Here is a 13025-nt window from a genome sequence, read left to right as displayed (position 1 = left end):
TCCCATATCTGGCTCAGCACCCTTATATTAAAGGTGCTGGTGGCTGCTGAGGATGTCAATGATGGCTAACTGACCTATGCTGAAAGTTTTTTTTCTAGAGCTAAGGAAACTATTCACACAAGGGCTTGTGGTAAATTCTCAGCTACAAAGTGTAAAATAGCAAGTACCAACTTCCTAGACTCACTCCAGACAGCTGGGATGAATTTCTGTATTCCAAAGGTGGGGGTGCATACAGTATGGCCTGAGGGCTCAATGTGGTCTACAGCCACCTAAATTACAGCCCCAACCTGACTCTTGTAACTATTGGGTAATAATAAAACCGAGTTTTCTAATAGCAGGCTTTCCCTCAGTAAGTTTCCCAGCCTTAGATATATTGGCACCTTTAAACAACAGTTACTGGGCACACCGGGAATGCCTAGAGAGACATTCTCATATGGAATTTAAAGTGAAAGTTTCTGTACTCACGGTCTGCTCCTGCATTAGGATTTTTTCAGTTGGGACAACACGGCCTGTCAGGGAAACTTGGCACCCAAGCTGCAGCCCCCACATCTCTAACTCTAAACGAGCCTCTTTGATTCTGTAAGAAGATTTTTTTGACTTTATGGACAGGAATAAAAAAAAAAAAGAAGAAGAAGAAAAAACCCACCAGCACCAAAATTCCCAGTGAACAGTCAGTCGGTAAAGTAGCAAACAGATTTTTGAAGGATCTGTTTCTATTTCAATTTTAATTTCTATCACACTGGAACAAATACCAGCTATTCCACTGAATAAAATAAATGAAATATGGATGCTCTATACATGATCATTTCTAAAGGTTTCAGAACTTCTGAATAAAGGAAAAAACTAAACACCACCAGTAATCAATGTCAGCTAGTTAAACTAGCGAGCCCGAGTACTACGTTACGTTTAAGTACATAGAATACACTAAGTTGTCTAGATTTTATCCAGCCTAGTGCATTGTAAATATAAAACCATCAACAGCTAACTAAGAATTATGGTACTTTAACTCCATCTAGAGGATCTAGTCGTATCATAAATCATCAGAGTAAGTGTACGCAGCTGCTAAAACTCCAATACTGAATTCAAAGCTTGTTGTTCATTTTAAATAAAGTAATGCATTATTTCAGGTGCAAGACCCCGTACTTTTCTCTCCTTAACCCTTTCCCTCACAACTGTCAAGCCCTCCTATTCTTGTGTCCCATTACATCTCTCTCATCCTCCTCTTTTCTTCAATGTAGCACTCTAGCACTTAGGCCTTGCTGCTGCTCTCACCTTCATCTCCCTCAATTGTCCCCACTAGTCAATATATTACATTGATAATATACAGTTTAAGTATATAAATACAGTGGAGTCCATTTAAATAAATATCTTTTAAAGAATTAGACTGGCTAAAAGGCAGTCAAAACAAAGTAATACATTATTTAAAAAAAAATAGCTGGTAAAGCAATAAAACTGATTAAAATAATTTCCACTGCATAAAAAAGGTAAAATGAGCTAGTGAGCTAGTAAAATAAGAGTTGTTATATATATGGTCAGGTATACAGAAAAAATTATATCATTAAATATCAGAGCCCATCTGCTCTACCAGTATCAGTCCACCCCAGTGATTACGGTACAAACCTAGTAAAAGTATTCAACAATGTAAGTAGAAAGTTCACTCTTCCACCCTATTCCATTATTTCCAAATAGAATATTTATAGGGGGTGTATGTGTGTGTGTGTGTGTATAACTTACACCTAAATTTAATGGCCAAACATTTTTAAAATGGGTGCTTAGATTACATCCCCAACATATCTATGCACTGGTGCAAGTATGTGATTGCATATAGAGTATTTTAAAGGTCCGGTGCTGTGCCAAAGGAAGTCAATGGCAACGCTTTCAATGATTTACATGGGTGCGGGATTGAGCCCTAAATGAAGAAACTACCAGTGATGTAAACTGAGCTAATATCCTTCAAATAATTAATAGTCATTATAGCTACTCAACTATTAACCTTACTTCCCCAGAAGGCTAAACTAGTGATGCATTCTTTTATTTTTGGTCCCATCTACACTACAGAAAACATCAACCATGCTGGGGGGCCCATTTACAACATAGTTGTCGCCGACACAGTTAAAATATGCTCCAAATTATAGTGTAAAGAACAGCAAATCAACGAGAGACTGCTGAATTGGAATTAATTTGCAAACTGGATACAATTAACTTAGGCTTGAATAGAGACTGGGAGTGGATGGGTCATTACACAAAGTAAAACTATTTCCCCATGTTTATTCTCTCCCCTTCCCTCCCCCCCTCCCCATTCCTCAGACCTTCTTGTCAACTGCTGGAAATGGCCCACCTTGATTATCACTACAAAAGGGTCCCCTTCGCCCCTGCTCTCTTGCTAGTAATAGCTCACCTTACCTGATCACTCTCGTTACAGTGTGTATGGTAACACCCATTGTTTCATGTTCTCTGTGTATATAAATCTCCCCACTGTATTTTCCACTGAACGCATCCGATGAAGTGAGCTGTAGCTCACGAAAGCTTATGCTCAAATAAATTTGTTAGTCTCTAAGGTGCCACAAGTCCTCCTTTTCTTTTTGTGGACACAGACTAACACAGCTGCTACTCTGAAACCTGTCATATTTTAACTGTCCCCCAAAATCTTTCTACGGTCCTTACAAGCTGGAAACCAGGCTGTCACTTGATTTTAGGTACAGAGCTTTTTTTGTAGTAGTAGCAGCAAATGTTTTGGTAAGCCATTCCTCCTCTTCTACATCTGTGCTACGATGACGAATCACAGAATGAGACTGCATGGCAGTTTAGCAGAACAGGTAACTACAGACTGTCAAAAGATCACACAACTCATTTAACTTAACTTTTCAGGGAAATGTCTAATTTTGGTCCTAAAGGCAGGTTTTGTTATATTAAATTACCTCTGAATGTTGTCAGCAAGCCGAGACAGCCTTTGCTGTCTTTGCTCAGGATTCAGATGCATTTCTTGAGCCAGATCCTTCATCAGACGGAAGTCAGAAATTGCCCGGCTGGTCAAACCTAATAATAATGATAATACGTCAGAAAGCATCACTTCCCCACCCTCCCCCGAAAAAATCCAGAAAGGATATCATCAGCACTGATCTAGAATATCTGTGTGTTCATTCCAGACCTATCATCATGGTATCTGATGCTACATTGTTACTTAATAGATATATTGCGGTGGCCCCTACTGGCTTCAACCTGTTTGCGATTCTTTATGCTAGGTACTATATAAACACAGAAAATTGACAAACCCTGGCCCAAAAAACCTATGACGTAAAACAAGAAAGGTTGGGATAAGGGAAGGGGAGGTGAGATAAAAATAGGAGGATGTGTACAATTCTTAGTTGGGAGATTCCCTAACTAATAATATCTAAATTCCCTAGCTATTAATATTAATTCCTCATAAAAAAAGCATTCTTTGGTTTAGCAGACAGCCCATTTTGCCACTGTGCAAACTGCCCAGGGAGTTGGATGTAAGACTGAGGACTGGTCTTCACTACAGGGAGATCGAAGCTGCTGCAATTGATGTAGCAGAGGTCGATTTAGCGGGTCTAGTGACCTGCTAAATCGACGTCGAAGTGCTCTCCGGTTGACTCTGGTACTCCAGCTCCCCGAGAAGATTAAGGTAAGTTGACCAGACAGGGTCTCCCATCAACACAGTGCAGTGAACCTACCGGGGTAAGTTGACCTAAGCTACGTTGACTCCAGCTACGTGAATAAAGTAGCTGGAATAGCACAACTTAAGTCGACTTACCCCGGTAGTGAAGACAAGCCCAAAGTTAAATGGTTCAAATTCCTGGGTGGACAGATGCTACCTATGGAGCTCTTAGCTTATAAGTTAAAAGATGACATCTGCTATCAATCTTGAAAGAATGCAGGTTATTCTTTTGGCATGCATGATGTTGAATTTATTGCCAAAAAAAGTGATGTAAAAGTGGTTTGCCCAATAAAGGGGAAAGCAGTAGATGAAGTGTCCAAATTGATAATAGCAGTAACCCCTTCCACCAAAAAACTGTAAACCTCAGGTCACTGCTGTAGTTTTTCTTTTAGATTTACATCAACATTTTGGTGCATGTATTGTGCAGCCTTGAGTGTTTTCACAAGTTGTGACTGAGACAGTGTAATCATGGCCTCCTTAATTTATACAAATATACATTCTTCAAAAAGTATTCCTGGTCTTCACAACCCTGGCCAGAGTCTTAGTATGAATGCAACGTGAAATTGACAATAAGCCAATGGAGTTCCTCCAGTTTTAAAGCTGTGTAACTGAAAGCAAAACGTGGCCTGCTGTATATAGGGATTTTGATTTGTTTCAAAGTGAGTATCAATCCAAAAAGTGTATAATTCGCTGCTATGTTTCATACTGTTGCCAATTTGTGAACCTTAAGGTATGCCAGACCCATGCTTTTGTCCAGTCTGAAACTGACAAGGAGCAATGCTCAATATGCTTTTAGTGTAGTTACCCCAGGTTAAATCAGTGAGAGATGTCCATCTCCTAAAAGAAATAGCTGAGAAATGAGAGGTTGCTTATTTCTGATCATTGTCTCATATGCAGCAAAGAGAAATCTCTTTAGCAAAGAGGCTTATGCTGTTTATTCCATCTTCATAGCAGCTCTGGATGCCAGCTCTAGATGCAATTTACAAATATGTTGATTTAAGTGTATAATAGTTTGTAAGTATATAATAGTTTTAAGTGTATAATAGTTTGTAGACTGCAGGTAAAAGATGATTACTAATCTTTCGTAACTGTTGTTCAAGATGTGTTGCTCACATCCATTCCATTCTAGGTGTTCGTGCGCCGACATGCACGGCTGCTGGAGATTTTTGCCAGCTCTGTAGGGCCCCCAGGAGCCCTACGCTCATGTGCTGGTATATGAGGCACTGCCTGCCTTGCGCTCTCTCAGTTCTTGCTTGCTGTCAACTCCGACAGAGGGGATGGAGGGTGAGTCATGGAATGGACATGAGGAACACATCTCTAAGAACAACATTTACAAAAGGTTAGTGACACAGGGAAGAAAGGAGAGCAGCACAATACGGACCCTGGATTTCAGAAAAGCAGACTTTGACTCCCTCAGGGAACTGATGGGCAGGATCCCCTAGAATAATAACATGAGGGGGAAAGGAGTCCAGGAGAGCTGCGTGTATTTTAAAGAATCCTTATTGAGGTTACAGGGACAAACCATCCCGATGTGTAGAAAGAATAGCAAATATGGCAGGCGACCAGCTTGGCTTAACAGTGAAATCCTTGCTGATTTTAAACACAAAAAAGAAGCTTACAAGAAGTGGAAGATTGGACAAATGACCAGGGAAGAGTACAAAAATATTGCTCAGGCATGCAGGAGTGAAATCAGGAAGGCCAAATCACACCTGGAGTTGCAGCTAGCAAAAGATGTTAACAGTAACAAGAAGGGTTTCTTCAGGTACGTTAGCAACAAGAAGAAAGACAAGGAAAGTGTGGGCCCCTTACTGAATGAGGGAGGCAACCTACTGACAGAGGATGTGGGAAAAGCTAATGTACTCAATGCTTTTTTTGACTCTGTCTTCACGAACAAGGTCAGCTCTCAGACTGCTGCACTGGGCAGCACAGCATGGGGAGGAGGTGACCAGCCCTCTGTGGAGAAAAAAGTAGTTCGGGACTATTTAGAAAAGCTGGACAAGCACAAGTCCATGGGGCCGGATGCGCTGCATCCGAGAGTGCTAAAGGAGTTGGTGGATGTGATTGCAGAGCCATTGGCCATTATCTTTGAAAACTCATGGTGATCGGGGGAAGTCCCGGACGACTGGAAAAAGGCTAATGTAGTGCCCATCTTTAAAAAAGGGAAGGAGGAGGATCCTGGGAACTACAGGCCAGTCAGCCTCACCTCAGTCCCTGGAAAAATCATGGAGCAGGTCCTCAAGGAACCAATTCTGAAGCACTTAGAGGAGAGGAAAGTGATCAGGAACAGTCAGCATGGATTCACTAAGGGCATGTCATGCCTGACTAATCTAATTGCCTTCTATAACGAGATAACTGGCTCTGTGGATGAGGGGAAAGTGGTGGACGTGTTGTTCCTTGACTTTCGCAAAGCTTTTGACACGGTCTCCCACAGCAAGTTAAAAAAGTATGGGCTGGATGAATGGACTATAAGGTGGATAGAAAGCCGGGTAGATTGTCAGGCTTAGTGATCAATGGCTCCATATCTAGTTGGCAGCCGGTATCAAGTGGAGTGCCCCAAGGGTCGGTCCTCGGGCCAGTTTTGTTCAATATCTTCATTAACGATCTGAACGATGGCGTGGATTGCACCCTCAGCAAGTTTGCAGATGACACTAAACTGGGAGGAGAGGTAGATACACTGGAGGGTAGGGATAGGATACAGAGGGACCTAGACAAATCAGAGGATTGGGCTAAAAGAAATCTGATGAGGTTCAACAAGGACAAGTGCAGAGTCCTGCACTTAGGACGGAAGAATCCCATGCACCGCTACAGACGAGGGACTGAATGGTTAGGCAGCAGTTCTGCAGAAAAGGCCCGGGGGTTACAGTGGATGAGAAGCTGGATATGAGTCAACAGTGTGCCCTTGTTGCCAAGAAGGCTAATGGCATTTTGGGATGTATACGTAGGGGCATTGCCAGCAGATCGAGGGACGTGATTGTTCCCCTCTATTCAACATTGGTGAGGCCTCATCTGGAGTACTGTGTCCAGTTTTGGGCCCCACACTACAAGAAGGATGTGGAAAAATTGGAAAACGTCAAGCGGAGGGCAACAAAAATTATTAGGGGACTGGAACACATGACTTATGAGGAGAGGCTGAGGGAACTGGGATTGTTTAGTCTGCAGAAGAGAAGAATGAGGGGGGATTTGATAGCTGCTTACAACTACCTGAAAGGGGGTTCCAAAGAGGATGGATTGAGACTGTTCTCAGTGGTAGCTGATGACAGAACAAGGAGTAATGGTCTCAAGTTGCAGTGGGGGAGGTTTAGGTTGGATATTAGGAAAAACTTTTTCACTAGGAGGGTGGTGAAGCACTGGAATACGTTACCTAGGGAGGTGGTGGAATCTCCTTCCTTAGAGGTTTTTAAGGTCAGGCTTGACAAAGCCCTGGCTGGGATGATTTAGTTGGGGATTGGTCCTGCTTTGAGCAGAGGGTTGGACTAGATGACCTCCTGAGGTCCCTTCCAACCCTGACATTCTATTCTATGATTAGTAACAGTCTTTTCTTTTTTGAGTGCTTGCTCATGCCGATTCCATGTTTGGTGACTCACAAGCAGTATCCCCCTGGACGTGGGCTCAGAGTTCACAGATGTGTTGTTTGCAACACTGCTCTGCCAAAGCTGACATCGTCCTGAGCCTGCTGGGCGATGTCATAATGGGATGCAAAGGCACGGACTCAAGACCAAGTAGCGGCTCTGCAGATGTCTTGAATTGGTATCTGTGTGAGGAAGGCTGCTGATGAGGCTTGCGCTTTGGTGGAGTGAGCAGATACAATCGCTAGTGGTGACAAACTTGATGCAGGTGGTTATCTACAAGGAAATTCTCTGAGGAGATCGACAGACCTTTCATACTGTCTGCCACTGCGACAAAGAGCTGTGCCAACTTATGGAAGGGTCTAGTTCTTTCGATGTAGAAGACCAAGGCTCATCTAACATTCAGAGTATGCAACCTGCGCTCCTTGCTGGGTTTGTGAGGTTTCGGAAAGAACACCAGTAGAAACGTGTCCTGATGACCATGGAACTGTGAGACCACTTTTGGTAAAAAGGCTGGGTGGAGCAGCAGCTGGACTTTGAACCTGGGGGGGAGGAGGGTTCCAATATCAGCACTGGAGCAGGGCCTGGTGGTCCTTAAAGTCATCAGGTGGGCTGGCGCTGGATGGGCCCGTGACCGCCTCATCCGGGGAGTATGAGGACAACTGTATGGGCGGAGGGGGGCCTGTTCCTCCTCCTCTGCTGGGGAGGATGGGTTGGAGGTAGGCACAGCCTCTTGAGGGTCGGCCACCGGGTGCTCCTCTGGTGCCAGGTCTGGTGCCAGAGGCTGCTGTTCCATGGCGGTGGCCAACAAATGGACCGATGGGGGCATCGCCATGACTGAAACCCCCCAGACATTCCAACATTGCCACTGAGCAGGCCACTGCCCTGGCTGTCACTGTCCAGCTGCCACTGCTGTCAGCTCTGACGCCCAGTCCTGCTGCTGAGGCCAGGGTGACAGGCTGAAGCGGCCCTTGGTACCAGAGGAGCTCCCTTCCGGAGACGATGGAGGGGCTGGGTCTGCCTAGAGACCACTGATACCGGAGATCAGTTCCCCGGCCAAGAGGACCGGTGCTGACGGTATGGTGAGCAGGTGCAGTGCCAAGGAGATTGGAGGCAGGAAGGAGATTGTTTCTACAGTGTCGGTGACTGGGAATGACGCCGGGATGATGATCTTGGGGACGGTGACTGGCGTCAGTAATATGGGGACTGGCACCTCCCTCCCAGAGAGCCACACTGAGACCACGGTGACTGTGGAGCTGGCAACCGGTGGTAAGTCCTTGTCAATCTCAACATCGGCATTGGCGACTGGCGGTGGAGAGCGTGCCATTGTCTCAAGGGATTGGCGGTGCTCCACCGCTTCTTGAGGAGCCTTGTCAGCTGCTTTGCCCTCTTGGGGAGCCTTAGCCAAAGGCTGCAGCACTGGTGGCTCTGGTTGCGTGGGCGGAGGCCTGTGCTCCTTCAACGCCTGGGCCTTCGAAGGTCCAGTTCCGCTCACAGAAGTCGAAGCAGGACCTTTTGTCAGGCTGACGGCCCCGACCAGGGAGGGCTGCCTGCAGGGCTCCGGTGTAAGCAGGCGGCTCGGGGCTCACTTCTTGTTCACAGCCAACTGGCCCTTCTTCGTTGGTGCCGGGGAACCGTGCTTCTTGGCCCTTTTCTTCGGCACCAGCAACATGGAGCAGTGTCAAGAGGGCCCAGCTGGTGCACTTCGCGCTGATGCTGAGGTGCTGGGAGATTCATGCCAAGATGGCTTGGGAGCTGGGTGGACTCCAAAAGGAGGGCTCTAAGCCTGATGTCTCTCTCCTTCTGTGTGCAAGGCTCAAAGTTCTTATAAATATGGCACCGCTCTTTAACATGCGTTTCCCCCAAGCACTTGAGACAGCCACCATGGGGGTCGCTAATAGGCATAGGCCTGTTTTAGGAGTCGCAGTGTTTAGAGCCCGGAGACTAGGGCATGCCTCACCCGGGGCAAAGTCCCCGCTGGGACCTACCTACTAACACTAACTACTACAATTAACAGGTATTTAACACTAAAGATAACTATACACAAAGCCAAAACGCATAAAGTCCAAAGGAAGTAACCACAAGTCCTTGACGAGCAAGGAAGGCACTCCGACTGACAACCATGGGCGGTAGGAAGGAACTGAGAGGGTGTAGGGCCAGCAGCACCTGATATACTGCACCTGATATACCATGAGCAAAGCACTCCAGAGGGCACCACATCCGACCCTACGGGTACCGCTAAGGCAACAATCTCAGACAGCCACGCACATGGGCGTGCGTACACCTAGAATGGAATCGACATGAGCAAGCTCTTGAAGAAGAACCAGAGATACTGGCGGAAAGGTGTATAGTAGTGATTCCATCCATGGAAGTAGGAAGGCATCAGAGAGGGAACCTCTGGTGAGCCTGCAGGTCGAGCAGAACTGGTGACACTTTCTGTTCTGCCTGGATGCCAACAGGTCCACCTAGGAAGTCCCCCACCTCTGGAAGATCACTGCCTGTCTCTGGGTGGAGTGACCACTCATAGCAAGATGAGAGAACCTCCTGAGGAGATCTGCCAGCACATTCCTGACACCCAGAAGGTGTGATGCCACGAGATGAATGGCATGCTGTACACAGAAATCCCATAACTGGAGAGCCTCTTGGCATAGAGCTGATGAGAGAGCTCCACCTTGCTTGTTGATATAGAACATTACACCAGTACTGTCCATCAGGATTTGAACCACTCTGCCCCTCAGGTAAGGAAGAAACACCTGGCAGGCCAAGCATATAGCCCTGAATTCCTTAACATTTATATGGAGGGCACGATCCTCCTGTGACCAAAGACCTTGTGTGCTGAGGTCATCGAGCTGGGTTCTCCACCCCAGATCCAAAGCACTGGAGACCAATGTTATCGATGGAGATTGGGCCACGAAGGGAATTCCTTCCAACATTGATCGGGGGACCATCCACCAGGTCAGGGATGACAGGATGTGCGATGGGACTGTGACCACTAGATCCAAATTATGTCTGCCAGGAGCATAAACCAACACCAGCCACGTCTGCAGGAGATTGAAGCATAGACGTGCATGCTGGACCACTTAAGTACATGCTGCCATATGGCCCAGAGCCTTGAGGCATACCTGAGCAGTCTTGAGCGGGTGGGCTCTTACATGTGTGATGAGGTCCAACATGCCTCTGAACAGGGACTCTAGCAGAAAGGCCCTGGCCTGAGTAGAATTGAGTGCTGCCCCTATAAACTCTATCTCCTGAACTGGGGTCAGGGTTGATTTCCGCTAGTTTATAAGTGGGCCCAGATCCTGACAGGTGGCCCGCACCAGACTGAGGCTGTGCTAAACCTGTGCTTGTGACCTGCCTCTGACAAGCCAGTCATCGAGGTATGTGTAGATCTATACCCCTTGACGTCTCGGGTAAGCGGCCACTACTACTATACACTTTGTGAAGACCCTCATAGCAGACAAAAGGTCGAAGAGAAGCACCATGAATTGTAAACGGCATCGGCCCACTATGAATCGGAGGAATCTCCTGTGTTCATGGAAAACAGAAATGTGGAAACAGGAAATGGATCAAAAGAGGGGATGATGGAGGCCAGGGAGACCATGCGAAACTTCAACTTCTTGAGATATTTGTTGAGGCGATGCAGGTCTAGGATGGGTCTAAAGCTGCCTTTGGCCTTTGGGATTAGGAAATACTGGGAATAAATTCCCTTTCCCCTCATATTTTGAGGAACTTCCTCTATGGCTCCTATCTGTAGGAGGGTTTCCACCTCCTGGACAAGGTGCTGCTCATGAGAAGGGTCCCTGAAAAGGGAGAGGGAGGAGGGACAGAGGAAAACTGCAGGGTGTAGCCAGCTGTAATGGTGTTGAGCACCCAACGGTCTGAGGTACCCTGAGCTCATGCAGTGAGGAAAGGAGACAAGCAGTTCAGAAACAGAAGGTGGGATGGATCCTAGGGCCAGACTGAAATACTGTCCTCAGGCGCACCCTCAAAATGCCTGCCATGGGCCACCTGAGTGTCGCACGGGCCCCAACTGGGCATCTGAGGAGGATGGGGTGGGACAACATTTAACACCTTTGTGTCTCTCCCTTCTCTTGTATGAGCTCTTCTGTGGCGGACCCGAGAATCTAGGCAGCGGAGGGGGCCGGAAATGTCGGCCTGCGGCATGTACAGTCCCAAGGAGCGAAGCATGATACAGGAATCTTTCAGTCCGTGCAGCCTGGTATCCATTTGCTCTGAAAACAAAGCCTTGCCCTCAAATGGAAGGTCCTGCATGGACTGCTGCACTTCTTGGGACAGCCATAAGTTGCGTCTCATGGATATAGCGAAGGCCATTGACCTGGCCACCGAATCAGCCACATCCAACGCCATCTGGAGAGAGGCTCTGGCTACTGTTCTACCCTCCTTCAGGATGGACGTGAACTCCTGTCCAAGTTCTTGTGGCAGGGAGTTTACTCAACGCATCCAAGATATTGAAATTATATCTCCCCAACAATGCTTGCTGGTTAGATATTCTAGGTTGGAGCCTGGCAGTAAAATAAATTTTTCTCCCAAACAGGTCCAGTTTTCTAGCGTCCTTGTTTTTAGGCATGACTTTTGCCTGTCCTGCTCATTTGCAGCAGATGCTACCAGAGATGCTGGAGGCGGGTGTGAATACAAGTATTCGTAGCACTTGTCAAGCTCATAAAATTTCTTTTCTGCCCTGTGACGGTGCTGCCTGTGGGAGCCAGCTGAGGTCACTCAATTAGGGTGAACTCCAAACAGAACGGGGCAGACAAACACCAAACACTAGTGGATATTCCAGTACTTAGATTTACCAAGCCAGCACAAAACAGCTTCTATAGTACCTCACTGGTTACTCAGAAGTCCAAATAATGCAGTTCACTTAAAGTACCCAGCCTCAGGCCTCCATCCAGACACACATGTCAAACATATGATGATAAATTCTGAAAATCTTATTTCATCGTATAAAAGAAAAGGTTCTCTTGACCCCAAAGGACCAAGCCCCATATCCAGGACAAATGGTAACTCAGATCTTACCCAAAATACACGCTTAAAGTCAATTCTTATTAACTAAACTAAAATTTATTAAAAAAGAAAAAAAGAGAATGTTGGTTAAAAGATCAAGATACATACAGATTTGAATTCAATTCTTGAGTTTCAGATACATAGCACATATGAGCTTATAGTTGCCAAAAGTCCTTTTAGAAATAGTCCATAGGTTATAGTCAAATGTCCATATTCAGGGTGACTCCAGTCAGTGACTGGGGATCTCAATCCTTATGGCTTAAGGTTCCCCCTCTTGAAACCCAAAGCAGATCTGAGATGAAGAAGGATCGTGTCCCAAGATTTTTATACATTTCCTGCAGCCTTTTGGCCTGAGAAAAGAATAGGCTTAACATTCCTTCTTCCAAACATCATGGCAATTAGCCCAGGATAATTTATCCATTAAACAGATCAGACACAGGTTATCACAACCTTCAAAGAGACACAGACAATACTATTATTTCACTCAAATATATGTTAATATTCCTTTTTTGATCTTTGAATCAAAACTATAGCAATAGACAAGACTTGTTTGTTTACATCACAAGACATGAGCAAACATCTCTTCTATCTCTAACAATAATACAGCATTGCATTTCAAAGCTCTATTCATTTACATATCTTCCTAACCAGTCTCTAAAGTTCGGCCATGGGTCAGGTCAGTCGGTGAGTTAATTAACTCTTTCTGGCCCTGTCATCTTTCAATGAGATATTATATTACACTCGTAACATCACAT

At 45.8% G+C, this 13025-nt stretch overlaps 1 protein-coding gene across 1 annotated transcript in view; it reads right to left on the bottom strand.

Moving 5' to 3' along the window:
• The window catches only part of PIWIL4 (piwi like RNA-mediated gene silencing 4), a 61439-nt gene that overhangs the window by 30967 nt on the left and 17447 nt on the right, over window positions 1-13025 (bottom strand). The window contains exons 10-11 of the mRNA XM_073337568.1: window positions 2919-3036; window positions 466-577 (exon numbers count right to left, since the gene is read on the bottom strand). Of these exons, the coding sequence (XP_073193669.1) occupies window positions 466-577; window positions 2919-3036 (230 nt within the window). The remainder of the gene's footprint in view (window positions 1-465; window positions 578-2918; window positions 3037-13025) is intronic.

The sequence above is a fragment of the Lepidochelys kempii genome, chromosome 1, assembly GCF_965140265.1.
Source record: "Lepidochelys kempii isolate rLepKem1 chromosome 1, rLepKem1.hap2, whole genome shotgun sequence".
NCBI lineage: Eukaryota > Metazoa > Chordata > Testudines > Cheloniidae > Lepidochelys > Lepidochelys kempii.
The sequence above is the reverse complement of the archived record's forward strand: the minus strand, read 5'-3'. Positions and strand labels throughout refer to the sequence as shown.